At 31.3% G+C, this 26,037-nt stretch overlaps 8 protein-coding genes across 13 annotated transcripts in view; 4 read left to right on the top strand and 4 right to left on the bottom strand.

The window, feature by feature from the left end:
• Window positions 1-7,243, top strand: part of LOC111427490 (transcription factor B4) — a 57,994-nt gene extending 50,751 nt beyond the window's left edge. Inside the window, exon 4 of the mRNA XM_071193967.1 lies at window positions 7,126-7,243. Coding sequence (XP_071050068.1) covers window positions 7,126-7,243 — 118 coding nt within the window. The remainder of the gene's footprint in view (window positions 1-7,125) is intronic.
• On the top strand, window positions 2-1,482 carry LOC111427125 (eukaryotic translation initiation factor 3 subunit g1). Its single transcript, XM_023062114.2, has 2 exons — window positions 2-804; window positions 859-1,482. Exons 1-2 carry the CDS (start codon window positions 447-449, stop codon window positions 1,353-1,355), a joined length of 855 nt encoding a protein of 284 aa, XP_022917882.1. The 5' UTR covers window positions 2-446; the 3' UTR covers window positions 1,356-1,482.
• Window positions 1,873-6,682, top strand: LOC111427400 (uncharacterized). Its single transcript, XM_023062530.2, has 8 exons — window positions 1,873-2,117; window positions 2,176-3,334; window positions 3,386-3,483; window positions 3,530-3,635; window positions 3,687-4,394; window positions 4,461-4,549; window positions 6,174-6,279; window positions 6,329-6,682. Exons 1-8 carry the CDS (start codon window positions 1,927-1,929, stop codon window positions 6,572-6,574), a joined length of 2,703 nt encoding a protein of 900 aa, XP_022918298.2. The 5' UTR covers window positions 1,873-1,926; the 3' UTR covers window positions 6,575-6,682.
• Window positions 6,591-25,482, bottom strand: LOC111427402 (uncharacterized). Of its 2 annotated transcripts, none has more exons than XM_071193966.1 (4): window positions 25,418-25,482; window positions 7,854-8,553; window positions 7,203-7,454; window positions 6,591-7,016 (listed from the first exon to the last, which is right to left on the bottom strand). In XM_071193966.1, exons 1-4 carry the CDS (start codon window positions 25,431-25,433, stop codon window positions 6,701-6,703), a joined length of 1,284 nt encoding a protein of 427 aa, XP_071050067.1. In that variant the 5' UTR covers window positions 25,434-25,482; the 3' UTR covers window positions 6,591-6,700. The 2 variants fall into 2 exon arrangements, with proteins under 2 accessions (XP_071050067.1, XP_022918300.1); XM_023062532.2 differs by lacking the exon at window positions 25,418-25,482 and adding an exon at window positions 9,166-9,476.
• On the top strand, window positions 7,708-20,493 carry LOC111427403 (testis-specific serine/threonine-protein kinase 3-like). Of its 2 annotated transcripts, none has more exons than XM_023062533.2 (5): window positions 7,708-7,824; window positions 17,504-17,862; window positions 19,606-19,813; window positions 19,952-20,145; window positions 20,318-20,493. In XM_023062533.2, exons 1-5 carry the CDS (start codon window positions 7,711-7,713, stop codon window positions 20,439-20,441), a joined length of 999 nt encoding a protein of 332 aa, XP_022918301.2. In that variant the 5' UTR covers window positions 7,708-7,710; the 3' UTR covers window positions 20,442-20,493. The 2 variants fall into 2 exon arrangements, with proteins under 2 accessions (XP_022918301.2, XP_022918302.2); XM_023062534.2 differs by lacking the exon at window positions 7,708-7,824 and adding an exon at window positions 17,254-17,444.
• LOC111427404 (solute carrier family 25 member 35-like) lies at window positions 12,753-14,439 on the bottom strand. Its single transcript, XM_023062535.2, has 5 exons — window positions 14,240-14,439; window positions 13,935-14,187; window positions 13,635-13,873; window positions 13,357-13,582; window positions 12,753-13,304 (listed from the first exon to the last, which is right to left on the bottom strand). The coding sequence occupies exons 2-5, from the start codon at window positions 14,176-14,178 to the stop codon at window positions 13,087-13,089; spliced, it is 927 nt and encodes a 308-aa protein (XP_022918303.2). The 5' UTR covers window positions 14,179-14,187; window positions 14,240-14,439; the 3' UTR covers window positions 12,753-13,086.
• LOC111427406 (solute carrier family 25 member 35-like) lies at window positions 15,555-19,728 on the bottom strand. 4 transcript variants are annotated; one of them, XM_023062538.2, is made up of 4 exons: window positions 19,435-19,728; window positions 16,427-16,722; window positions 16,122-16,360; window positions 15,555-16,056 (listed from the first exon to the last, which is right to left on the bottom strand). In XM_023062538.2, the coding sequence occupies exons 2-4, from the start codon at window positions 16,668-16,670 to the stop codon at window positions 15,637-15,639; spliced, it is 903 nt and encodes a 300-aa protein (XP_022918306.1). In that variant the 5' UTR covers window positions 16,671-16,722; window positions 19,435-19,728; the 3' UTR covers window positions 15,555-15,636. The 4 variants fall into 4 exon arrangements, with proteins under 4 accessions (XP_022918306.1, XP_022918305.1, XP_022918304.1 ...); XM_023062537.2 differs by having other exon boundaries at window positions 16,427-16,737; window positions 19,435-19,714; XM_023062536.2 differs by lacking the exon at window positions 19,435-19,728 and adding an exon at window positions 16,859-17,084 and having other exon boundaries at window positions 16,427-16,737.
• Window positions 20,488-25,502, bottom strand: LOC111427401 (solute carrier family 2, facilitated glucose transporter member 1-like). Its single transcript, XM_023062531.2, has 7 exons — window positions 25,418-25,502; window positions 22,745-22,879; window positions 22,046-22,331; window positions 21,713-21,991; window positions 21,245-21,654; window positions 20,922-21,193; window positions 20,488-20,871 (listed from the first exon to the last, which is right to left on the bottom strand). Exons 1-7 carry the CDS (start codon window positions 25,493-25,495, stop codon window positions 20,730-20,732), a joined length of 1,602 nt encoding a protein of 533 aa, XP_022918299.2. The 5' UTR covers window positions 25,496-25,502; the 3' UTR covers window positions 20,488-20,729.
• Between the last annotated feature and the right edge of the window lie 535 nt (window positions 25,503-26,037).

Genomic DNA, 26,037 nt, shown 5'->3' with positions numbered 1-26,037 from the left:
CAGTGTGATCTACTCATTGGTCAGCAGGTTAGAAAATCGCCTCTTATCAATTCAATAATACGTTAAATCCCATAATACTCTGTTTATGGTTAAGATAATAAAGTCAGATAATTAAGCAATTTTTTAGAAATTTGTATGGATTTATAAATAAACTAAATTTATTGAAAAATCAGTGAATTGTCAATTGTGTGACCAACTTAATTATCTGTCAAATCAAGACAAATTAAAAAAAAAGATCTTTATATTAGTCGTCTAATTACATATATATGTATTTTTTTAAATACATTTTGTTTTAAATAAGTCTCCTTTTCATTGATAATTAATAATTATAAAACAAATAACCACAAAAAAACATTACTTTAAGAGTGGCATTACTGAACGTTTCCATTTTGACGTATCAGTCATTTTAAGGTTATCCATACGGCCGGATTGAAATTAATTAAAAAATGCCGTCGGCCGAAGAAGTTAAATCAAGTTGGGCGGATGAAGTCGAATTAGAAGGAGGCTCATTGCCTCCGCCCACGGAAATTCGCGAAAACGGTTTTAAAATCGTCACCGAGTATAAGTATAACGAAGACGACAAGAAGGTAAAAATCGTTAGAACGTACAAGATCGAAAAACGTAACGTTTCAAAAAGCATTGCTGTGCGGAAAACGTGGAAAAAGTTCGGGGAATCCGTTGATGACAAACCAGGGCCAAATCCTGCAACTACCATTGTTGCTGAAGAGGTTTATATGCAGTATGTTACTAGTAAGGAGGAAGATAATAAGCAGGACGAAGAAAACGCGATTGATAAATTAAAAGGTAAATGTTATTGAGGATCATTTTAATTGTGGTATTAATTTTTTGAATTTTTAGCAATGGGTGAAAAAACTGTTGTGAAATGTCGTACATGTAGTGGTGACCATTGGACTACAAAATGTCCTTGGAAAGATACAGTATTAGCCGGAGGAAAACCAGATGAGAAAAAAGGACCAGTTAACACTACAACAACCGCCGATAGCAATAAACCTGGTGGTTCCAAGTACGTTCCACCAAATCTTCGTGAAGGAGCGGTAAAACGTACAGATAATTCAAACATGGCTCGTCGTGAAGATGCCACAGCAATTCGAATTTCAAATTTGAGTGAATCAACAACCGATATGGATCTGGAAGATTTGGTGAAGCCCTTTGGACCTATTCAGAAACTGTTTTTGGCCAAGGACAAACAAACCGGACAATGCAAAGGATTCGCATACATTCATTTCAAATTTAGGAATGATGCAGCTAAAGCAATTCGTTCTTTACATGGGCATGGTTATGATCATCTTATTTTAACAGTTGATTGGTCTAAACCACCAAGTCATCAGAGTTAATTGTAATAGTTGGTGGCGATTTTGGTTTTTGTAAGAAATCAGTGAAAAAAATAAAATAAATTGAATTAAAAAAGAAAAATAAATATGTCTTTATATCTCTTTAAAAAATAAATAAATATAATGGCGACATCTGTTGTAAACATTTTTAACCAACTTTAATATTAACATGATTGTTAAAATATATTACACTAACAGTAATTAATTATCGTCAATTTAACGTTATGATAATTTAAGAAACTAATTAGATATTAAAACTTAATTAAATTATATAACTACAATAGTTCAAAAACGTTTGTTAGGATATTTTGAAATTACCGCACTTTATTAATTTAATTTACTATAGATAGATGGATAATTTAAAAATTTTGTGACTGAAAATTAGTGAAATATAAAATTGTTAGAATATTGAATGAGCGTCAATGTTAATTAAAATGTTATATATATCATTAAAATAAAAAAAAATAATAAAAATGTGAATTAATAATAAAATTTCTAACCTCACATTTTCTCCTGTCAAATTTTCGAAAACACTTGTTGCCTTTAATCAACTTAAAATTGAAAAGCATTTGAAATGGAATTAAGAGAATCATTAGAAATACGAAAACTTTCACCGAAATATCGCTCTAAATTGGTTAGCATATTGCAAAATCAAGACGATTGGAAAATGTTGATGTCCAACATTCCAGAATTATTAGGAAAAGATCATTATCATTGTTCCTTAGGTGAACACAACTTGCCTAGATATAATTCTGATCATATCAGGTAAGAAATAAGATTATGAATTATTTAAAATGATAAAAATGTTGTGTAAAAATTTTAGAATTATAGAACAAGCCAGTAAAGATTCAAATCGGGCACCAACAGACGTCTTATTTGAAGAATGGGGCAGTTCAGGACGGATTCGCCCCACTTTGGGGCATCTCTTTCATTTGGTACAAACCCTTGAAATGCGTCAAGCAACAGAATACATTGCATCTTTGTTAAATAAGAACATAACTAGGCGACCTACAATAGGTCCTTCTGCTCCAGTTGTGTTAAACACGGAAGAATTAAGAATTATTGAAAGTGACTCAATTACCTCTGAAATTCAAAATTTACAATACCCATCCTTTTCAATAGAAAACGCAACCCCTTATGAAAATAAAAGTGTAAATATACCCGATTTATCAAATTTAATGCGGATTAGTAGTCATAATGAACCACAAACCTTACAAAATGGTTCTGATGTGGTTTCAACATCAACTGAGGATAATAATAGTACATCAATAGATCAAATGTATTTACCTGATTTTGATCGTATTAACACTAAAGATGAAAGTGTGATAATTCCAAATCAAGAATATGTTAATTTGAAAAGTTTGTGTCTAGAAGGTACAATAATGGACCCATTTCCAGGAGTACGTCGAGATCGTTCTGATAGCGCCCCAGGAAAATCATTATCTTTAAACACACCATTAAGACATTTTAATTATCATGATTTAAAAGAAGCAACCAATAATTTTGATAAAACTCCTTCAACTGTAAAATTAGAAAACGGCGATATTGGACGTTTTTTGGGTTCTGGTGGTTATGGATCTGTTTATTTAGCCTTAGGGTTAAAAGAAGAACCAACCGCTGCGGTTAAAAAGATTACACTCGATGGCCAAATGATAAATTTACAAGATCACATATTAAATTCGTTCAAAACTGAAGTCGAAAATTTATACAAATTTAAACATGATAATTTGGTGGGATTGTTAGGGTATTCTTGCGATGGCCCAAGTATTTGTTTAGTTTATGAGTACATACCTGGTGGAAATTTAAATAATCGATTAAATGCAAACAATGTAGATGAACTTGGGTGGAAGACTAGGATTGAAATCGCTTTTGGGATATCAAAGGCCGTTTGTTATTTGCATATAGCAAATCCCAAACAACCGTTTATTCATCGAGATATTAAAACAGCCAATATTTTACTTGATGCTCAAAAGAAACCTAAAGTAATATTGTTGTAATATTAAAATGCTTTTGTATCATACTTTTTTTTGTAGTTGTGCGATTTTGGAACTGCTCGTTTATCAAAACACACCACATCTCATACTGTTAACGTTATCGGTACTGGTCCTTATATGTCTCCAGAAGGAACAAGGTAAAAAATGAATAATTGTGGAAAATAATTAATTTTTTTTTTGTAGGGGGGATGTTTCTGTTAAATTAGATACGTTTAGTTTTGGGGTGGTTCTTTTGGAATTATTAACAGGTTGGCCTCCTTTAGATCACAGTAGAAGTAGTTATGATTTAGTAAGAAAAAGTTGTAATATAAATTTTCGATTAATTTTCTTTTATTTTTAGTTAACGTTTGTTCGCGAATTATTAAAAGATAACAACGAAAATGTATCAGAAATTTTAGACAAAAAAGCAGGGGATTGGACCCATAAAAACATTAACTTTGGTTTAGAATTATATAAAATCTGTAAAAAATGCGTTGAAGATTTAAAAGCGGACCGACCGTTCATGATGAATGTAAAAGATCAATTAGAAATCTTAGTAGATTTACTCAATGATAAGCAAATAATATTACCTCATATTTCTTTTGAATCTCTCATTAAATCAACCAATAACTTTAATGAATCTAACCTAATTTTTCAAGAGGAATCTGAGTTTAACAGTTTAGAATATTTATGTAGGGGTTTTTTTGGATCAGAAACGAATGTAGTTAAAAAAATCACCATCGATGGGCACTCTCCAATTTACCACGATTTTCATTTATACTCTTTTAAAGAAGAAATTGAAAAAATTTGCCAATTTAAACACCTAAACCTAGTTGAATTGTTAGGTTATTGCTGTGAATATCCGTATTATTGTTTTATTTATGAACACATGGATGCAGATAATTTACAAAATAAACTCCGTGATGAACGGAATAATTTAAGTTGTGCAAACCGATTGAAAATTGCAGTCCAAATCAGCAGGGCTATAGCTTATTTACATAATTTTAGTCATATTCATCGTGATCTCCGAAGTGTTAATGTTTATTTAGATCAAAAAAATATTATAAAGGTAAATAAAAACCATATTTTTAAATGAATTAATTTTTTTAAAATGATTATTTTCTTGTAAATTTAGATTCGTACTGGAAAACTTTTCAAAAATAGTTCTACAAATTCTGTTAGTATATCACGAATTGATCCATATATGTCACCAGAAGGAATTAGGTAAATATTATATACAATATTACATATTTCACACCCTATATTTTTAAAGCATCGAAATATTTAAAATGTTTTTCAACTTAAAGTGTGTATTAGAGTGTAATCTATCTAGAGAAGTCAATACATTGCCAAAGAAACTATTATTACTCTCTAAACTTCAAGATTTGTAAGAGTATGTACTGAACTTGTACAAAAAACAAAAAATTGAAATAACTCCTAAACTATTCCCCTTTGCATAAGGCATATTTGGCTTAATCAATTACAAATGAGCTCTAGAACAACGTATTTCAATATTCAATTTTATGTACCAGTCACCCTGTATACATACTTTTCCACATAAAATGCAACATCTCTGAATATTTCTTGTTCTAGGCCTAATGTTACACCAGCACTATCACTAGTGCTAACACAAGACCTACTTAGAACTAGAATCATTCGAGTTTAGCCATCTTGAGAGATGTGCGGCTAAACCCGAATATTTCTAGTTCTAGATCTGGTGTTAGTTCTAGTGACAGTGGCAGGTAGCGCTAGCTAGCATAAGATATCACTATTGTGTATATTTTTATTGCATTAAAACCAGAACTAACACTAGATCTAGAACTAGAAACATTCGGGTTTAGCTGTCTTGAGAGACATGCGGCTAAACCCAAATCTTTCAATTTTTTGGACTAGTGTTAGTTTTAGTATTGCACTAGACCTAGAACTAGAATCATTCGGGTGTAGCCGTGTTCACAGACGTGTGGCTAAACCCGAATTGTTCTTGTCCTAGCTCTAGTGTTAGTTCGAGCTTTAATTGTTATTAATTTGCTATAATGTAAATTTTTTGCTCAACTTTGACAGCTCATAACTCGAAAACAAACAACCCTACGTTTATATAAAAGAACTTGTGTTATTTTGGCAAGTACTACGTCCTAGTAAAGTTTTCCGATTAAAAACTGAACCACCTGTATAGGGTTCGACAGGTCTATTTCTCATTGTTTTAGAATAAAGCTAAAAATAAACTTTTTCAATAAAATTTCTAAACGCCGCCATGGCCGCCATCTAGTGTCGTCAAAGAAATGTAGTCCAACATGTTAAACTTTTCATACTTCATTGTAAAAACAGGATTTTTAATGTGACACTTTTTTGAACAAAATTTTTGAACACAAACAAATATTGCTTTGATAACAAATGTTCGCTTGAATTCGTAAAAATAATAACATATATCAGCGCCATCTATCAATAATTTATTAAGTCATTTAATAATATTAAATATTAATAAAAAATGTGAAATAATGCAATCTATTCCAACTTTTGTGTAAAACAAATATAAATTAAATAGTTCAACAAATATATTTGTTTCAAATATCAGAAATATGGTTTTTTAATTTTTAGTAATTTACAGGAAACTGTAAATTTAATATCTTTTACTGCACTAAAAAAGTTTGTTTTTAGCTTTATTCTAAAACACTAAGAAATAGACCTGGCAAACCCTATAATTTTGTAATCAGAAAAAAAAAAACGAATTTAATAAGCAAAAAATTAGTTTAAACATTAAAAAAAACGAAAATTGTCATAATCTTAGTTATAAAGGTTATAATTTATAATACTCCACGTAATATATTTATTTTATTTTTTTTTTATTTAGGGGTGATATTTCGGTTAAATTGGATTCATTCAGTTTTGGTATTATTCTGTTAGAATTATTAACAGGGCTCGAACCATTTGATCCTGAAAGAAGTAGTTTCGACTTGGTAAATTACCAAATAAATTTAATTTGATTTATTAATTGCATTTTTTTAGTTAACATATGTAAGTGAAGAGATCTTAAACGGTAGTTTTAAATCGATATTAGATAAAAAAGTAGATTCGTGGTCCTTAAATGATATAAACATTGATGAGGAATTATTTAAAATGTCCGAATTATGCGTAAAAGAAAAGCCACATCGTCCATTTATGATTGATGTGAATACAAAGTTAGAGGAATTATTAAGTAGTGTAGAACCAGAAGAAGATTTTCGACCAGCTTTATCATTTTTAATGAATTAAATAAGAAAAACCAATATAAAAGTGATAAGTAAAAAAGTTTAATATGTTATATAGAAATAATTATTTTTTATAAAAAAATATAATATGTAAATACATCTTAAATATTAAGATTGTTTTCTTTAAGCTTTAATTTTTAACCTCAACTTCTTCTTCAATAAACAATTGTACAAAGTGTCCCTCGACTTTTTCGGCAATAATCTCAATAAAATCGTCGGTGCTGATGCAAACATTGTCATGGAAATTATGGCCATAAGTACACAAAGCCAAATCCCTGGTTAAATGGCCCTCTTCAACCGTTTGCCGACTACACTTCTCCAATAATTCCGCAAAATGCAACAAATCATAATTTCTATCAATTTTCGCTCGATGTTGAAGACCTCTTGTCCAAGCAAAAATAGTCGATAACGGATTCGTAGATGTTTTCTCATCGTTTAAATGTTTCCTAAACCAAAATAAAGTTCTTTAAATACCACATTTTAGATTACATTATGTTTACAATTTTGATGACCTCTTTAGATAACTTTAAAATTCGTATTAATAAATAAATTTACTTTATCAATATTTATTGACGCAACAACATTGAGAAATCGAATGATTAATAACGTTGATAGTGATAACAGAAACTTACTTATAATGTCTAGAAATAACCCCGTGAGCCGGTTCCGTTAAAATCATTTGTCCATCGTGCGAAAGGAGACTATTCATCATCATTCCCATTGAACCAAAACCCTGCCCGACTATATCGGACAAAACATCCCCATCATAACTTTTTAAGGCCCATACAAAACCTCCATTTGAACGAATTGCATAAGCTGCCATATCGTCTACTAATTTATGTTCATATGATAAATTTTTTGCATCAAATCTTTTCTTGTATTTCCTAAAAATTTTAAATTTAATAATAAATAATAAAATATATAATAAATAAAATATTATTTTAATTTTTAGGTTATGAAATGTCAAAATGTATTTGGATTTAATTAAGTGTATTTAAAATATATTAATATTTATCAACTTCTAAAGATTTTAAATTTTTTATTGTTTAATGGTAAATTAATTAATAATTAAAGTTAATTAATTTTTTTAAATAAAATTAAATTATAAATTGATTTTTTTGTTTTTTAATATTGGTAGAAATGAACTTCAAATTTCGCTTGACAGTTTGCTCTTTCATAAAATCAACAAAAAATTACCTTAAAAGTTCGTTTCAGTGTAAAACAATAGGTGATTCAAGCAAAAACGACAACACGGTGAGTTTATACTATAAATAATTACTTACTTTTTATATAACTTGTTAAAAGTATCCACAAAAATTTGATCATACTTTTTTAAATGAGTGTGTTTGCTTGTAAAGAATAAGGGATAATCCCTTTCCAAAGCAATTTGGAAACAAGATTCAGCAAAAGCCTCAATACTTTCTTGCGTATTGTATGTAAGTAAAGCAACCCCTTTTCCTGGTACTTCAAATTCATATTTGTAATTCTCCCCTGATTCTGTTGTATATTGCAATGAAATCTTCCCCGGTTCATTCAAAACAATATCTTTACCCCCATATTGATCCCCAAAAGTGTGTCTACACATTACAATGGGGTTCCTCCAACGCGGCACAAACTTGGTAACCCCTTTACAAATAATCGGCTCCCGAATTTGCGTTCCACTCAAAGCGTTTCTTATCATTACATTAGGACTGGGAAAAACGATCTGTTTTAATTTTTGATCGCGTATAGCTTTTTCGTTGGGGGTTGTAGTTGGGCATTTAATCGCCACTTTGTGTCGTTTAATCGCTTGAATCGCTTCATCGACGATCTCATTTTCAGTACGATTACGATTTTTTAAACTGCAATCGTAGTAATCTCGTTCTAAGTTTACAAAGGGGATTATTAATTTTCTTTTTACACGGTCAAATAGAACTTTGGCCATTTCATCTCCGCCGATTTCTACGACTGGTTTTTCAACAATAATTTTTGAACGCGTTGAATCTGAAAATTAAAGCAAAATTAATATTATTTGAGAGATACATGTAACTATTAAGGTGATTTGAAATCAAGAAACTATGTTTTTAGTGCGCAGTTTATTTTTTTTTTTTATTTGGTATGTGACCTTCGAAGTGAGAACGTTTTTAGAGTCGCAAAATTCGGTATCCGGCTCTGTTCGCTGATCGAAGAATGGAGAATGTTAGAGCGAGAGATACGTTAGTTTTGCGACCGTGTGAAACTGGTTATATCATGCGATGGTCGCGTGGATGTCGAGGAGAGAACCGCTAGACTTGATGTGCACAACCCGAAGAAGAATTAAATGTAACATATCATCACCCAACAAGAATTTAACATATCAAATTAAAAAAAGAAATCAAATTGGAAGAAAGCAAACAACAATAAATAATATTTTTTAACGAAAAACCCCAAGAAATTTAAGTGAAAGTTAAATAAAGAATTAAAAACTTAGAAAAAAAAGTGTATTTTAAAAATAACAAATTAATAATTCGATTTTGATACAAAACGAATTAATTTTACTCACTATTCTTATTTTTTTAATCATTAACAGACTGGTTTCAATAAAAAAAAGTTTCAATAATTTTTTTTAAAACTTACATTTTCTATTATGCGTAGATGAAATATTGATTAAAACTTTCGGTCCATTTTTTCGATTAAAATTTTTAATCGTAATATTAAACTTTGCGAATAATTTAGACGATGCCATTTTAACAACTAAAAAATTCTCTTTTTTTCTCTCCTATTAATATATGTATTCACCTCGCGCACAGAACCACTAACAAAAAGATAAAATGAAACTTTAATTCAATACTCAATAGTCAGCAAACTTGCAAGTTTCTCTTTGAAACGTCGTTGTTGCCGGTTTTGTTCGGAATGATTCGAAACGAACCGTACGCGTGGTATTTATGCGTTCTCCCCGGTTAAAATAGGGCCCCTCTTATCGTTTCGTACTGTTTACACTAGGATGTAAACATAAACAGTAGTAGTAACATGTGCTTTGTGAAACGGACGCTTTTAACTCCTCCTTATAATCATTTCTCGAATGGTGGTTCTCGATTTTTTGAATGACAATGAACCTCGGGGTCATACTGTTTAATATTAACCGTTTTATTTTAATTTAGTTGCAAATTTTTGTTACAAAAAGGAAAAGACGAGACTTTTCGCGTAATTGATAACGTTGTTTGCTAAATAAATTACTATCGATGAACTTTGTAATTTACGTGAAATTGGTAATGTTTGCTTGATGAATGTTATAGTTATAGCATAAGGTACAAAGTGCAATTATTATTTTTCCAAATACTACGCGACAATCTAATACTCGATCTAAGAATATCAAATTATAATATATTCCAAAATATCATCAGTAAATTGAATTAAAAATGTTAATGATTGATTAGTCAGAATATTAATTAGATATTTTAAATGACGTTTGATATTGACGTTTAACCTAACTTTTTATTTGAACTAATTAAATTCGTTGGTAATGGTGCCAATTAAAAATTATAATACGTTGTAAAATTCGAGAACAATCATTTTATGTGCACATATTAAAAAATCTATCAATAGTTTTATGTTTACAATGAAATTATTACTTTGTTGTGGTTACTAATTATATTTTTGCCTTTTTGCATCACTAAATATATCTTTGCAAGTTCAACAATTAATCAGTTTAAGTTCAATAATTTCATTTCTGTTGCTATATTTATTATTTTTGAGTTTCTAATCACCCGGCGCAATCAACCTGACCCATTTTACATTGATATATTGATATTGATCATGGTATATGTTGGGATAGCCTAGTTTTGAAAGAATATTGGGTAAGGTTAGTTTTTTTGAAATGTCAATCTGTTTGCAAACACATACATGTTGCAATGTATGTATTATTTAGAAGCCGAGACAGCTATGCTGCCGAATCAGTGGTCTAATTATTCAAAAAAGAAATAGATAAGTAACACTGTTTGCAATGCACATGCATTATTTGGAGTTTAATACTATAAAGCAGATAGTACAATTTCTTTCAATGCATCATCGTTATTAAGAGGCCAAATCTGTACTGCCGAAGCAATAGTTCAAGTACTAAAAGACAGGTAGCACAACTTCTTTTAATACATCACCATTATTAAGAAGCAGATGCAGCTATGCTGCCTAGGCAGTGGAGCTGTTTATAGTCTCCGATTTTTCTAATATTATTAAAAGCATAAATACCATTACTTTGTGTGAAAATACAACAATTTATTTAAAATTTGTATTTTTCGAATGTAAACAATAATTAGTACTCTAAATACTGTTTAAGTGTTTTTTCTTTTTTTTTAAGGCGTACATAATTCTTTTCAATGTATTTCAAATTTATATTTTTAGAGTCTAAACAATTAATACCCTGTTGTTTAAGTGGTTTTTAATTAGTTTTTTTAAATTAAAAATTCTTTGTAGTATTCTAGTCGTCAGTATTCTTTTACTTTTCGGAAGATATACTTATTGAAAGGAAGATCAACCATGGGAAGAAACATCAGTTACTTCAACTGAATTACATATTTGTTTGAGTAGCAAGAAATATTGTGAAGAAGTGTGCTCATATTATGGAAACTCCGCGACTAAGTACATAGAGATAGAACTTTATACAAAAAATCAGAGAATATTGCGAAGAGAAGCGGGACATAATTTATCTGGATGAAACTTGGTATGACACTCACGATGTATTAAAAAAAGCTCTATCTGGTGGAAGTCAGAAATGCGCACTGGCAACTCCATGTTCAAAGAGGGAAGCGTGTGATTATTCTTCATGCAGGCGGAGAAAATGGTTTCACAAAAGATGCCCTGTTAGTGTCTGTAAGAAACATCAGACATTACTTTACTGATTACCATCAAGATATGGACGCGGCATTGTTTGAAAGCTGGTTTCAAAACGACCTATTGAAGAATTTAAAACCAAATTCTAAACTAGAGACTATACTAAAATCAGTATTCTTCGTTACAATTTTCCAGAAATGTTTTTGATTCTAATGTAATCAAAATAGATAGTACAACTTCTTCTTCAACTTCTCTTCAATCATTTTTGTAATACTATTCTGGAAAATAGTGAAAATAATAAATGTAAAAACCGCATACACGTGCACCTAACACAATACTTGCAAGTATAATCATTAACAGTAATCATTTTTCAATATGATTTATTAATAACAATAAATAAATAATAACATTGTATGTTCTGGAATATACTTAACACAATAAATCTAAAAACCGTATACACGTGCACCTAACACAATAATTGCAACAGTCCACATTTTTCTTTGTAAATGATGCATGAAAGTCTGCTTTTTTTCAAAACCTGACAGAACAGATTCAAAACATGAATCATTAAAAAGTGAATCATTAAAATCTATTATTAGACATAATAAAGATTAAACCCAAATTGACATTTTTGAAACTGAAAATTTGAAACTTGTTTATGAATTTTACTATCTCCAAATAAACTCCAAACAAACAACTTTTAACTGATTAAATAAAACTGATTTTATTAAGTATTTATCTACTTAAATAATGCGAATAACTTCAATTATAACCTTTTCTTTGTAAAAGTGATTTTAAGGATACCGTTTCATAAAAATCCTTATCTTTAATTGAATTAATAAACATTCAAAATTAATTTACGATTTACAAAATCTCACTGAATGTTTATTTATAAATTATGACCCCAAATATCTATCTAAAAACAAATCGAAAAATGAACTCAAAGCCCGATAAGATTTGTTTTTATCTTCTATTTCAAAACACGAATGATATAAACCTAAAAATACCCAAGTTTTTATACGACTTTTACGCACGTGATATTGTAAAATTTTAATCTCATTTTGAATTGATTTAATGTCGATAATTTTTTATCATTTTCGTAAATTTTAAATCGAGAGTACGTTGGATTTGTCACGTTTTTTAATTCTCTTCGATTGATTATGAGAATTATTATATTATAGTAAAGGACCTCCGTTTTCGTTCAGGGTTATTTATGAAGGCGTGAACGTGAACGGATGGTCTACGTGAAGAACTGCACGTGCACCAGAACCACCCAGAACCGGGAACGGTGTGAACAAACACTTATTAAGGTTTCGGGTCTTCAACAAACAAAGAATAAAGCGGCTAGGAAAGAAATAAGTTATGTAATAAGAAAGTGTTATAAAAATACAAATAAATATTTTAAAAAAAATTTAATTTAAATTTAGTACAAATCACACAATATCCGCCAAGGACCTCAAATTGAATTCTGTTGTTATCAGGCGTTTAACTCGTGCACATTTACACACGGGTCTATTTATACGTCTTGATTTTAAACTGCCAGCAACTGAAAACGTGCTACATACTCGCAACAAACACTCACGATAATCTTTATTAAACAAAACAGAATAATATTAACTCGTTTGAACAAATATACATTTTTACATTCCAACATTATTTTAAAATATTGACTTATCACAGATTTATTAAAGTTAAATAACTGTTTTTGAATGAAAAATATTGAATGTTGATTTAGTTTGTGTGCACCAAAGAAATTTTTTGATCGATATTTTTATGAACGTCTTTTAAAATATCCCAAAACACCAAACTTAACACGGTGTGAGGACCTAATCTCAAATAACAAGGGCCTATCCCTTTATAAAATCCCCAAAAACCTTCCGATTTTGAAACTTTTAAGAAGCAATCTAAGAAATTGTTGTATAAGAGACCTTTTCCTTTTGAATCAACACCTAAAAGAAAATTATTGCATAAAATCAGAATAATGATTGGTTGTAAAATTACCTTGATTGTAAAGTCGGATACAAACTAAATCGAAAGGGGTAATCATAACGCTTAAAAATAAGCCGGAAATCATGCTGGCCATGAATGTTTCAAGAAGTGGATAATTTGTGAGGAGTTTATATTTTTGCGAAATTTCTTTTGAGTACGTAAACGTTGTTAATTGAGCTGTTGAGCCTAAAAATGAGCGAGGAATCGCCGATGTTGATCCTCTATATAAACCCTGAATCTATAAAATAAAAACATTTAATTTTTTTATCAAACCACATTAATAAATTTACTCCATGCTCCGTAAATATTTTTTTAAAAGCTGACCACATCCCCGCATGATGATGTTGATACCCAAACGCTATTTGTTCCGCCGCTTGACCTTGAAGGTGTGTTTTTACAAGAAAAAAAGGGCTAGCAACGAAAGCCCCAACATTTCCAGCCAATCCCCCAGCTAAAACACTTTTATAAAAAATCGTTTCGCCCCTTTCGTTCTTTGTGTATCCCTTTTTTATCACATAATCATATCCCCCTATTTTTGAAACATAACAAACGGTTTATAGGCAACCCAATTAACATAATAACACTATTACCAAGTCTGCACGTGTTTAAAATAAATTGAAACCACAAAGCGGGAACAAGACCGGCTTGCAAAGCTTGTAACCCGTCGTGTTTCGCAATTGTATAAGTGGCATGAAAAACATTCCGATAATGTACGGGATGTTCACCACGTGCTTGTAATTCCCCTTGAAGTTGCATACGAATTTTAATCACTTCTAAGGGGTTCGAAAAAATCCCTGCACCAACAGCCGCTAAACCAGCTATTATAAAATCCATTATCAAAGACTAAAAAATATGTATTAAAAAATAAATTTAAGTAAAAAAAACGTCCGCTTACGTGGATATCGAAAAATGTTTCAATTCGGTGATTACTTCTCGATATGGTACACTGTAAAAATAAATAAGAAGCATCGTTCGCGAAAATTAACCGTACCTAAATGCAGCGTGATCCTATTCAGGCGAAAACTTGCTGCGAACTGATGATTCGCAAAAGCCGACCCCAAACAAAAAGTCGCTTGACAGCGGCGTTTTAAAATTAGCCCCATGGACTTTCGTACCGACAGAAAACGATTCGAAACTCCTTCTGTGTATCATCTGGCTTCGCGTTGGAGGTTTTAGGCACAATGCCAACATTCGGATGTAAATAAATAACAACGTTTCAAAGAAAGGGTAAAATGTGGTCTGATCATTTAAAAATTAATTGTTATAATATAATGTACTGTGAATTTTACTTAAGATGCAATATATAATACATTTCCATAGAAACCAGGCGTAGTAGGTAGTAGGCATACGTACTTTGTCCCACATAAAACGCAACATGTCAATATAATTTGACATTGCAGTAAAACCTCAATATAGTGGATCTATGCGGGGAACGCAGTGTTCGTTATAGCTCAAAAATATACAACAATTTAGCGCTGCATAACAAAGAACAGCATAACAAATAAAACTAGACCAACACTAGACCTAGAACTAGAAACATTCCGTTTAGCCGTACCTCTTTTAAGACGGCTGGTAGGTAGCGCTAGTTAGCATAAAATCACTATGTTGTATATTTTTATTGAAATAAAACTAGAACTAACACTAGACCTAGAACTAGAAAGTTTCGGGTTTAGCCGTGCGTCTTCAGACGCACGTCTAGTGTTAGTTCTAGTTTTAATTGTTATGCAGCGCTAGACCAAGAACTAGAATCATTCGGGTTTAGCCGTCTTAAGAGACGTACGGCTTAACCCAAATGTTTCTAGTTCTAGGTCTAATGTTAGTTCTAGTGACAGTGCAAGTGTAAAACTAGAACTAACACTATACCTAGAACTAGAATCATTTGGGTTTAGCCGCACGTCTCTAAAGACGGCTGAACCCGAATGGTTCTAGTTCTTGGTATAGCGCTGCATAACAATTAAAACTAGAACTAACACTAGACCTAGAATCATTTGGGTTTAGCCGCACGTCTCTAAAGACGGCTAAACCCGAATGATTCTAGTTCTAGGTATAGTGTTAATTCTACATAGTAATAGTGCTAGTGTAAAACTAGAACTAACACTAGACCTACAACTAGAAACATTCGGGTTTAGCCGTGCGTTTTCGGATATAAATAAAAAATGATTTAAAGAGAGGGTAAGATGTGGTGTGATGGTTTTAAAAATAAAACCTCATTGTTTAAAAATTTATTTATTTAGAACACCAGAAAATCTTTTGTATGTATACGAACACAGAGAGAAAAAATTTCTTGTTTACTCATGATTTCCATTTAGAATGGATCATTTTTAATTCATCCCAAAACACCAAACACAACACTGTATGAGGTCCAATTCGAACATATTGGGGTCCTATTCCTTTATAAAATCCTAAAAATCCTTCGGATTTGAATATTTTTTTCACACAATCTCCATATCCACTGTACAAGAGCCCTTTTCCGTTCGCGTCAACTCCTTGGTTGTATAAACGCGTGCTTATCAAATCAAAAGGGGTGAAAAGCAATGTTAGATTAATCCCTCCAATCATACTGGCCATAAAAATTTGCAATAACGGATAGTTATTGAAATAATCGTTTTTCTTTAGGAGTTGTTTTGCATAATCAAAAGAAACCAATTGTGCTGCAGATCCAACGATTCCTCTTGGGATTGATGATGTTGATCCTCTAAAAAGACCTTTTATCTAAAAATAAACATTTTGTTACAAAATACATCACAAACAACAAAATTAAAGAAAACAAAACTTACTCCTTGTTGTTTGTAGATATTAACAAATGCTTTAATAGTAGATTCATGATTATGTTGATGTCCAAACGCGATTTCTTTCGATGATTGTGCTTGAATGTGTGTTTTTACCAAGAAAAATGGGCTTCCCGCAAGACTACCAACCACCCCAGCGAAACTGCTCGCTAAAACACTTTTATATAAAACCAAATCGCCGTTTTTATTACGGATGAAACCCATTTTTGCAATTACATCGTAAGTTCCTTTTTTGTAACCGGAAACAAAAAATATTTATTATAATCGATTTTTCGTTACATTTAATTTATTACCTAATCGAACTCCGTTTAAAAAGAATTGAAACCATAAAGCTGACGCTAACCCGGATTGCAAGGCTACGATTCCGTCGTGTTTCGCTATGACGTAAGCCGCGTGGACAAAGTTTTTGTACTGTGTTGTATACTTGCCCTTGGCAGCTAATTCTCCTTGAAGTTGCATTCGTATTTTGATTACTTCTAAAGGGTTTGTGAAAAAGCCGGCTCCAACAGCCGCTAAACCACCCACTGCGAACTCCATGGCGTTCGAAACGTTTTTAATTAAAACGAGTCGAATTTGTTACGATTTCAACCTAAAGTACTAACGGCTAAGTAGGCAAACATAATAATAAAGCTAAATTAATGTGAAACTTTTTATCTATAAAATGATAATGGTGATTTATAACTTTTGTTTGAATTAATTAACATTGTTGTTTGGGTAGAACTCACCTATTTAGGCTAATAATAAATTATTAACACTGAACACAAAAATATCTATCAATTCAATAGATAAGCAACTCAAAACATTTTATATGCGGCTACAGATTGATAAATATTGGGTTAGGTTAGCTTCTTTTTCTTAAATTCGATTTAAAGCAGGTAGATTTATTTTCTAAGGTCTCCAAAAAGAAAAGAAACATGACCGTTAAAAGTTAGCGGTTATAGTTCCAATTTAAAACTGTTAAGGCGTTTTAAATTTATGTTTGTGGGTCCGACTCTTTCAATTGGTTGTAAGATTAAAATTACGTTTATCATGTAGGTCATACTCCTTTGAACTTAAACTTATATTATTATATTTTAGAAAAAAATCAAAATTATTTTATTGATATTAAAAAATATGAATGTAAAATGACGTTTGACATGATCAAGTCATAAAGATACATTTAAAACGAAATAATTATTCTTAGATAGTCGATGAATGCGAAAATTTTAGTTGATTCGGTGGGTTTATAAATAAAAAGGTTGGGACGAAAATTGAAAGAGAGTCCCGAAGAAAATGAACGTGGTGAAATATTTTAAAAAACAGAAAAACGAAGTTTGATTCATGACTTTTTAGAAATATGTTTTTATTAATTTTTTTTAATCTTTTTCTAGCAAATAAACGATGTGGAAATCCTCCAAAGATTGGGCTATAAAATTGAAAAACAAATTGGAGAGGGAACTTATAGCCGAGTGCACATCACCACCGTCAAAACAGATCATGGAGAACAAAAAGTCGCTTGTAAAATTATTAGTAAAAAGTGCGCAGGTGTCGATTTTATAAAAAGATTTTTACCAAGAGAATTAAGGATTATCAGATACATAAAACACCCCCACATCGTAACCGTTCACGATATCATTGAAATCAACTCAAAAATTTACATTTTTATGGATTATTGTCGAAACGGCGATATGTTGGAGCATATTAAAAGTCACGGGCCTTTAACAGAGTCTAAAGCAAAACATTATTTCCGGTAAGTAAATTAATTATTATTCGCATCATTTCGACACGTTGATAAAAATAGATGAGTGTAATTTAAAATTGATGCCAAATTCGTTTTAAATAGGTCGGCTATCTATTTCAGCTTGACAATGAAATGACATTATTTCGTAATAGAATTAAATCGAAACGCATTCAATCTATCGACCATTTTCTTAAATTAATTGTTTCAATTTTATGAACAGCTTCTACATTGACTACGATGTTTTTATACATTTTACAAAGAAACCAACATACAAACACAACAATCATTTCATAGCATATATAATTAGCCGAGGTCGCTTGCGGCCGAGACATCATATTGTAACACCTCGGCTTTATAGAATGAAGTTGCAGATCTTTTGAGCCGAGGCTCAGTGATTGATATTCTATGAATCTGAAGCTAATTATCACTTTGTGGCGCCTCGGCTTTATCCAGTGCAGTTGTACTTCTTTTAACTTATTATGCCAAGGTCGATGCGGCCCAGGTTTAGTGATTAATATTCTAGCAACCTCAAACTAGACTAATATTCTAGTAACCTGAAGTTGCAGATATTTTGACAAATTAAGCCGAAGTCGCTTGCGGCCGAGGCTCAGTGATTGATATTCTATGAATCTGAAGCTAGTTATCACTTTGTGACGCCTCGGCTTTATCCAATGCAGTTGTACATCTTTTGGCTAATTAAGCCAAGGTCGCTGCGGCCCAGGTTTAGTGATTAATATTCTAGCAACCTCAAACTAGACTAATATTCTAGTAACCTGAAGTTGCAGATATTTTGACAAATTAAGCCGAAGTCGCTTGCGGCCGAGGCTCAGTGATTGATATTCTATGAATCTGAAGCTAGTTATCACTTTGTGACGCCTCGGCTTTATCCAGTGCAGTTGTACATCTTTTGACTAATTAAGCCAAGGTCGCTGCGGCCCAGGTTTAGTGATTAATATTCTAGCAACCTCAAACTAGACTAATATTCTAGTAACCTGAAGTTGCAGATATTTTGACAAATTAAGCCGAAATCGCTTGCGGCCGAGGCTCAGTGATTGATATTCTATGAATCTGAAGCTAGTTATCACTTTGTGACGCCTCGGCTTTATCCAGTGCAGTTGTACATCTTTTGAATAATTAAGCCAAGGTCGCTGCGGTCCAGGTTTAGTGATTAATATTCTACCAACCTCAAACTAGACTAATATTCTAGCAACCTGAAGTTGTAGATCTTTGATTAATTAAGCCGAGGTTGCTTGCGGTAGAGCCTTAATGATTAAATTTGTATCAAGCTAACACAAGTCATTATATTGTAATGCCTATCATCATGTTGTAAATTTCAATAAACCCAACAAGCAATAAATAAAAGAAATAGCTGTATAAATCTTGGCAGGTTCTATTAAAAGCCATACTTAAAGACAAGGCCTTCGTTTAAAAAATTAAAGAGTTGCTGAGTAAAATGAAATGAATATTTATCTATGTTTCAATAAATATAGATAACAATATTAATCATCATTAGTTATAACTTTAAATCACTTCTGCACATACAATAATATGTTATTTAAATGATTCTAAAATTATACTTACATTTTTTTGGGATAGATCTTCTGCAATATAAACGTGAGGTTGCGCGAGAAAAAATGTTTAGAGCACGTGGTGAAATATTTCTTAAAAATAGACGCCAACAGAATTCTTTCAGTTTCTGACGCAATATTTAATACAACTATAACTATTAAATGAAAACAATAATTTCTTTAGGCAAATGGTGTCCGCTGTAAAATATCTTCATGATTTGGAGATCGCTCATCGTGATTTAAAATGTGAAAACGTCTTCATTACGATCAACAATAACATAAAACTCGGTGATTTCGGCTTTGCTAGACGTTGTGTCGACGACTGTGGTTGCTACAAGTTCAGCGACACGTTTTGCGGATCTGCCGCATATGCAGCCCCTGAAATTCTACAGGTTTTCTTTAAAGACAAATTTAATTTTTTTTTGAAATCGTTTAAGTCCTATAAATAAGTTTTATTGGACAAAAATCATTTCAAAAAGAAATTAGATATATAAATAAAAGTATTATTTTATTGATTTTTATTTCTAAAGGGAATAGCTTACGATCCAAAAATGTATGATATGTGGTCGTTGGGTTGTATTTTATACATCATGTTGACTGCTTCGATGCCTTTCGACGATACCAACATAAAGAAGATGTTGAAAACTCAATTAAATCGTTCGTTATGCATCGCGACGTTTCGACATTGGAGGAAAAGTTGTCATTATCTCAAACATTTATTAGCGTACGTAAAATAACTTTTTATTTTAATACTAAAACATCATTTTCATGCCTATTATATATCACATGCCATAATTATCTAATTAATTAAAAGCACATCTTTAGAGCTACATAGTTCCTAAACTCCTGCCATTAATTAATATCATGATAAAAGAAAGCATTTTCTTTCCCTTTAGATATCTTTTAGAACCAAATCCGCTCCAAAGAGCTACAATAGATCAAGTTTCAGAATCTCTTTGGTTGAGAGAAAGCGAAAAAAGCTCCTTGTCTTCATCTACGTCTGACACAAAGTTGTTTTAAGGACGAGTTGAAATAAAAAAAGGAGTTTTGTAAATAAAGGCATTACTTAGTATGCAATTGGTTTCCTTTTTATTATTAAAGAATTTTTTTAAAGATATAAAGTTAACTCTGAAGCCATTTTGGATTGCATTACTAATTTAAAAAGTTTAATTTAGGGTTACAATAATATTGAGATCATGAAAGAAAACTTGGAGTTATCAACACAAAAAGAAAATATCTAAAAGTCCCTATTTAACATAAGAATTTTTTTGTACTCTAATATTGACATTTTTATTAAAAAAAAAAGAATTATTTTAAATCATCCGATGCAAAAGTTTCATCCGTAGCGCTAGATCCGACCGGCGAAGCTAGAGGTCGCGGACCAAAACCTTTACGTAGCGCCTGCGCGACATCTATTGGATCTCGATCTTTGGTTTCTGGCAAATATAGTCTACAAGAATTGTTTTATATAAAATCGAACGAGAAAAAATTTAATCTTACCGTGTAAATAAAAATAATAAAAATGTAGTAACAGCAAAAATGTAAAACGAAGCTGGTCCGATTGTTGATTGCATCAACGGAAATGTCATTCCAATTATAAAGTTTCCACCCCAATTTGCCATACTCCCTAAAGCCATAGCAGTAGGTCTTGGGCCAACTTCAAATAATTCTGAGCCTATAAAATAAGGAATCGGACCCAAACCAATTCCGTATGCGAAAACATAACCTAATACAGCTACGATGCTAATGTAAGGCATCCAAGAAACGGTTGTCTGTAAATCAATCAAAATCAAATTTATAATTAATTAAAAAAAAATTACTACCATGTAAGTGATTGCAACTCCTAAAAGAATTAAAAATAATGCAGAGAGAGATGTGGAAAGTTGAAAAACAGATCGACGTTTAAATTTTGACATAATATAAATCGAAGCGATGGCCATTCCTAAATTAACTGCACCAGCAGCTACCGTCGCAAATTCACTATTTGATTCGGATAAACCAGCGTTTTGAAATATTGATTTCGAATAATAAAAAACGGCGTTAATTCCGCTGAATTGTTGACCACCCTGCATACTACACACCAATAATAACGGCAACAATAAAGTGCGATCACATAAAACGCCACAAAAACCAACGGCGGTTTTTTGCTTCTTTACATCCGCAAGTTCAACCTCTAATTCAGTCACTTCCTCTTCTAAATCACATATTTTTTTATTTCTTATCTTTTCTAAACCTAAAAGAAGAAAAATTGTTATATTAAAATCAAAAATCAGTTTTACCAATTAACTTACTATTTAAAGCTAAATTTCTGTTATTTTTAATAACAAATAAATATTTAGGACTCTCGGGCAAAAATGGAATAATCAACGAAGATATAATAACCATAACGAGAAAGAACGATAATAATACAGGCCACATTATTTCCGTTCCCAAAACGTTTCGTAACGAAATTACTTGAGCCAATAAAACTCCAGATGTTACGCCTAAAGGACATAAAACTCCCACCGCGCCTCTTAAGTCAATTGGTGCTAATTCGGTTAGGTACATTGGCATTATACAAGTTATGGAACCTTCAATTATAAAATGATAATTTAAATGCAAAAACTCAGATTATTTCTTTTTACCTGCTGCAAGTCCAACAATAAATCGGCCAAGAATCAACATCTCCACGGATAACGCAGCTTTACAAGTTAAAAATAAAATCCCGGAAAAAGTTAGTAGAAAACTAGCGACGATTAAGCCCCGTTTTCGCCCCATTTTATCTGCTAACCAAGAACCAGTTAGTGATCCAACTGTTCCTCCAACTAAAAATATTGAGACAACAGCCGACCATAATAATTCCAATTGATTTGGGCTCATTTCGAACCCATAATGTTCAAACATACTTTCGTTACAAAATCTCTTCAGAATCTAAAACACAATCAAAAAATGTTTTTTATTAAAAGAGGGTGAGTGGAAAGGATTCTTTTCACTTCACGAATTAAACAGTATCAAATTCACTTTCACAAATCATAAATCACACTTTTATCCACTGCACTTTTTAATTAATTTTTATCCCATAAATAACGATCTTCGGCGTACGATCTTTATAATTCTTAAATTGTAAAAATATACGTACGTTTTTTTTTAATCAAAACTGTTCTTATCTTTTCTGTAATTTTTCCTTTACTTGGATTATAAGAAAACTCACTATCACACTTCACTTGAAACGTAAAACTAATAAAACGGTTTTTTTTTTTTTTTGAGGAAGAAGAAAAGTAACTTTTTTTGTGAGTGGGGAGTGGATAATAATAAGACGGAAATGACTTTCTCGGCGAACTTACTTGGGCAGGTGAGTTAACAACCCCAATATTATAGCCTACGGGCAACGACGACCCTATCGTGGTCGAAAAACCGGCCAATATCAATAATTTCGTCCAGCCACGACCACCGCACTTTTCGATCGATTTTTTCTCGTCCTAAAAATCAACATGCTAATTACCTCCGTTCAACAACATTTTAGACTTAAATCAAAGATCGAATGAGAAAAACTATTCTTCCATGACGATTTTATTAAAAAAAAAAAAGCTGAAAAGTAAAAATGTGATTTTCCCAACGCTGAAATACAATTAAATTTGACACAGACACAAAATTATTATTACCATTAACATTTTTTTAATGTTTACCTCTTTAAAAATCATAACCTTTTCCTATCAATTTACTTTAACCAACTGATTAAGGTAGAAGTAAATTAAAAGCAATCAAATTATAAAAGGAGGTACTATTAATTTAGATTTTATGATAGAGACAAGCACGTGTCAAAGACGATATTTACAACTTTGACGTCAGAACGACAATTTTGTATTTATCTCCTACTATTTTTAGAGTGTAATAAATCGGTGTAATAGAGTCATTTTATTCGGCACGTTGGAAAGAATGGATCTATTTTTAGGATTCAATCGCATAAATTGACAATGTGTACATAAAAATATAAATTAATTTATAAAGATGAATAAAATCTATTATGTAGGGTTCATAAATCCTTAGAATGATGCGTATTATTTGACTACTAATTTTATTTGAAAGCTTAATCTTTGGTCAATACTAAAGTGGCCCAGATAAAAAAGAAGGGTTGAGGCGGCTAGACCAACAATTTGCTCCTTATAAAAAACCAAATCAGCCTCGAAAGGATAGGAAAAATCAGAAACGACGCATGTTGGAGTATATTCAGATAGTCCTGAAACGAACGAGTCACCAAGGAAGTGATAAAATTTACTGTAACGCAATCAGTGTTGCTTCCTGATGACTCCACCATTAGTAGGAATATGAGGCTGATTGGTAACATAACAAATCATACAAACATGACTTTGGCAAACAAGTACTAAATTTGCTTTGCATGAAAATACGTTTTTAGCGTGAGTCAAAGTAATTTTTTGCCGATATCTACTAAATAAATAAAAATCATTAAAATTTTATACCGCGAATTTCATAGAACTCGCAATATATGAATGCTATAACCATAGTTCCGAAACTAACTGTCTCACATAAAATGCAACATAGCTAGGCACATTATTGGGTAGTTTTGCAAAGGAAATGTTTTGCTTGGAAAAAGGTGAAGAAGTCCTTATGATAACCATGAGTTTTCGGCCGTCTTAAGAGACGCACGGCTAAACCCGAATATTTCTAGTTCTAGTGTTAATTCTAGTTTTACACTAGTACTATCATTAGAAATAACATTAGACCTAGAACTAGATACATTCTAGCATTTTATGTGAGACAAAGTTGGTTTCTATGGCAGTATATTTTTGTATATTGCATCTTAATTGAAATTCACTGTATAAGTTACAATAAATTCGCACATGACATTTTTTCGTTCACCAATGCGACATAATCATCGTTTTTACAGGTGTTTTCCAATTTTTATCAAAACTATGTATCATTATCGGCGAATTTTTGATATTTTATAGATATATTTCAATTTATTGAATTAAACTACACATAGGAAATGTAAAAAATGTCATTTTTTTTATTATAAAAATAAATCAATAATTTAATTTAGAACTATTTAATACTATTTAAGTCTTCTCACTAATATTTTCTCTTAATGCAAACATCTACGATGGTAATGACATCACACAATATTGGTACAACTGAACACGTGCAAAAAACCGTCCAAAACCATTCGCATTGCCAACCATCAAAAACCAAATAGCTTAAATACAAGCAAGCATTCGCGTGGCATAAAACCGCTGTAATAATTTGGTTAAGTCAAAAAATACCATGTTCATTCCGATTTCCAAGGGTTAGTAATTGAAAAAATACTATTTATAATAGCTTTGTTCCAACAACTCGCACATGTCAAGTAATGTCGTTTCATTTCAGCGGATTTCATTGCATTATTTAACTGTGCGATTGCATTTGACCAGTCAAATCGTTTGTTGGAACCTTTGTTGGAACAAAGCTAAAGAATATGTGATTAATGGGTTAAATAAAATCATGTTAAGGATACATGTGAATGCAGTAGTGGTGTTAAACATGGTCACCCCAGTCAGAAATACCAACAATTCAAACGCAATCATTCCTATTGATGCGTAAAGTCCAGCGGTTAACCTAGAAATTTATGTTTCAAAAAACTGTGATGAGTCGGCTATTTTGAAAATAATTAGATAAATAACCTACCTAGCGTTATTATGTAGTCTTTTTTTGTAATTAACAAAAACTAAGAAACTGCGCGATTATTTAAGAATAGATTAAAGGAAGATGAAAAAATCATCTTAATTTAACAACTTGTGAATGAAATTAATTTTATTTTTCCTTCGTTTGATTATTTTTTTTTTAAGATTCAAAAAGTTATTTAAAACCTATTGTTTTAACTTTCTTGTTAAATGAATCAGAATGATAAAACCTAATGAATCATTGTGAAACATCCTTTGTTTAACTAAATGAATATTTAAAAATTATAATTCTTTACGATTCTAAATAATTTTTATTCAAAATTTTTTCATCAAAAAACTCACTGATTTTGAAGCACATCGCTGGCCATTGAGTCGTATTTCTCCGACAAACAAAGCTTGGTGCTCGCTTGGATATTCCATATTAATGTTGAGCAGATGGCAAAGTGAGCAATTAATATCAAAAATTTGGCCGGAATCAAACCGGAAGAGCTATACATAACCTATAAAAAAAAAATGTTGTATTGCATGCAATGCGTCATAATTTTTTTTATAGGTCAATCACCTTATGCTCCGGTTACGAACAAATTTATCGGAGCACGATAATACACCGTTAAAAAAACTAAAATCGATTAATCATTAACTTTTTTTAAGTTGAAATAGGTCTTGACAGCTTGAATATCTTGGTAATTTTGTTGGGAATACAAACATGTAACAGCTTTATATATGTCGATAAGACCGTTTATAGCCGTGAGATGGCGCTTAAAATGATATTCTTTTTTGTATGAATTATAGATAATAAGATATTAATCTTATTATTATATGCTTTAAATAATAAGTTTAATGTAATAACCTTTTAGGTAAAAATATACACATCAAATTGTCTAAAAGAATACATAATTATAGAACATTTTTGAGCGACATCTCTTACTCAATTATGGAACTAATTAAACATTTTGATGTAT

Source organism: Onthophagus taurus, chromosome 2 (assembly GCF_036711975.1).
Source record: "Onthophagus taurus isolate NC chromosome 2, IU_Otau_3.0, whole genome shotgun sequence".
In the NCBI taxonomy this organism is placed as follows: Eukaryota; Metazoa; Arthropoda; class Insecta; order Coleoptera; family Scarabaeidae; genus Onthophagus; species Onthophagus taurus.
This window is presented reverse-complemented; position numbering and strand designations above follow the sequence as displayed.

Excerpts from the sequence above, each read along its gene's own strand:
- LOC111427400 (XM_023062530.2), top strand. The coding sequence starts at position 1,927 with ATGGAATTAAGAGAATCATTAGAAATACGAAAACTTTCACCGAAATAT. Across the intron at positions 2,118-2,175 it reads TATAATTCTGATCATATCAG|AATTATAGAACAAGCCAGTA; the intron begins GTAAGAAATAAG and ends TAAAAATTTTAG. Across the intron at positions 3,484-3,529 it reads ATGTCTCCAGAAGGAACAAG|GGGGGATGTTTCTGTTAAAT; the intron begins GTAAAAAATGAA and ends TTTTTTTTGTAG.
- LOC111427402 (XM_023062532.2), bottom strand. The coding sequence starts at position 9,274 with ATGGCATCGTCTAAATTATTCGCAAAGTTTAATATTACGATTAAAAAT. Across the intron at positions 8,554-9,165 it reads ATCTACGCATAATAGAAAAT|ATTCAACGCGTTCAAAAATT; the intron begins GTAAGTTTTAAA and ends TTTAATTTTCAG. Across the intron at positions 7,455-7,853 it reads TTTAACAAGTTATATAAAAA|GAAATACAAGAAAAGATTTG; the intron begins GTAAGTAATTAT and ends TAAAATTTTTAG.
- LOC111427404 (XM_023062535.2), bottom strand. The coding sequence starts at position 14,178 with ATGGATTTTATAATAGCTGGTTTAGCGGCTGTTGGTGCAGGGATTTTT. Across the intron at positions 13,874-13,934 it reads TTTAAACACGTGCAGACTTG|GGGGATATGATTATGTGATA; the intron begins GTAATAGTGTTA and ends TTTCAAAAATAG. Across the intron at positions 13,583-13,634 it reads AAATATTTACGGAGCATGGA|ATTCAGGGTTTATATAGAGG; the intron begins GTAAATTTATTA and ends TTTATTTTATAG.
- LOC111427406 (XM_023062538.2), bottom strand. The coding sequence starts at position 16,670 with ATGGAGTTCGCAGTGGGTGGTTTAGCGGCTGTTGGAGCCGGCTTTTTC. Across the intron at positions 16,361-16,426 it reads TTTAAACGGAGTTCGATTAG|GAACTTACGATGTAATTGCA; the intron begins GTAATAAATTAA and ends GTTACAAAAAAG. Across the intron at positions 16,057-16,121 it reads ATATCTACAAACAACAAGGA|ATAAAAGGTCTTTTTAGAGG; the intron begins GTAAGTTTTGTT and ends GTTTATTTTTAG.
- LOC111427401 (XM_023062531.2), bottom strand. The coding sequence starts at position 25,495 with ATGGAATATCCAAGCGAGCACCAAGCTTTGTTTGTCGGAGAAATACGA. Across the intron at positions 21,655-21,712 it reads CAGAAATTTAGCTTTAAATA|GTTTAGAAAAGATAAGAAAT; the intron begins GTAAGTTAATTG and ends TTCTTCTTTTAG. Across the intron at positions 20,872-20,921 it reads TTATTATTTTTATTTACACG|ACTATATTTGCCAGAAACCA; the intron begins GTAAGATTAAAT and ends CAATTCTTGTAG.
- LOC111427125 (XM_023062114.2), top strand. The coding sequence starts at position 447 with ATGCCGTCGGCCGAAGAAGTTAAATCAAGTTGGGCGGATGAAGTCGAA. Across the intron at positions 805-858 it reads CGCGATTGATAAATTAAAAG|CAATGGGTGAAAAAACTGTT; the intron begins GTAAATGTTATT and ends TTGAATTTTTAG.
- LOC111427403 (XM_023062533.2), top strand. The coding sequence starts at position 7,711 with ATGAACTTCAAATTTCGCTTGACAGTTTGCTCTTTCATAAAATCAACA. Across the intron at positions 17,863-19,605 it reads AAAGCAAAACATTATTTCCG|GCAAATGGTGTCCGCTGTAA; the intron begins GTAAGTAAATTA and ends TAATTTCTTTAG. Across the intron at positions 20,146-20,317 it reads TATCTCAAACATTTATTAGC|ATATCTTTTAGAACCAAATC; the intron begins GTACGTAAAATA and ends CTTTCCCTTTAG.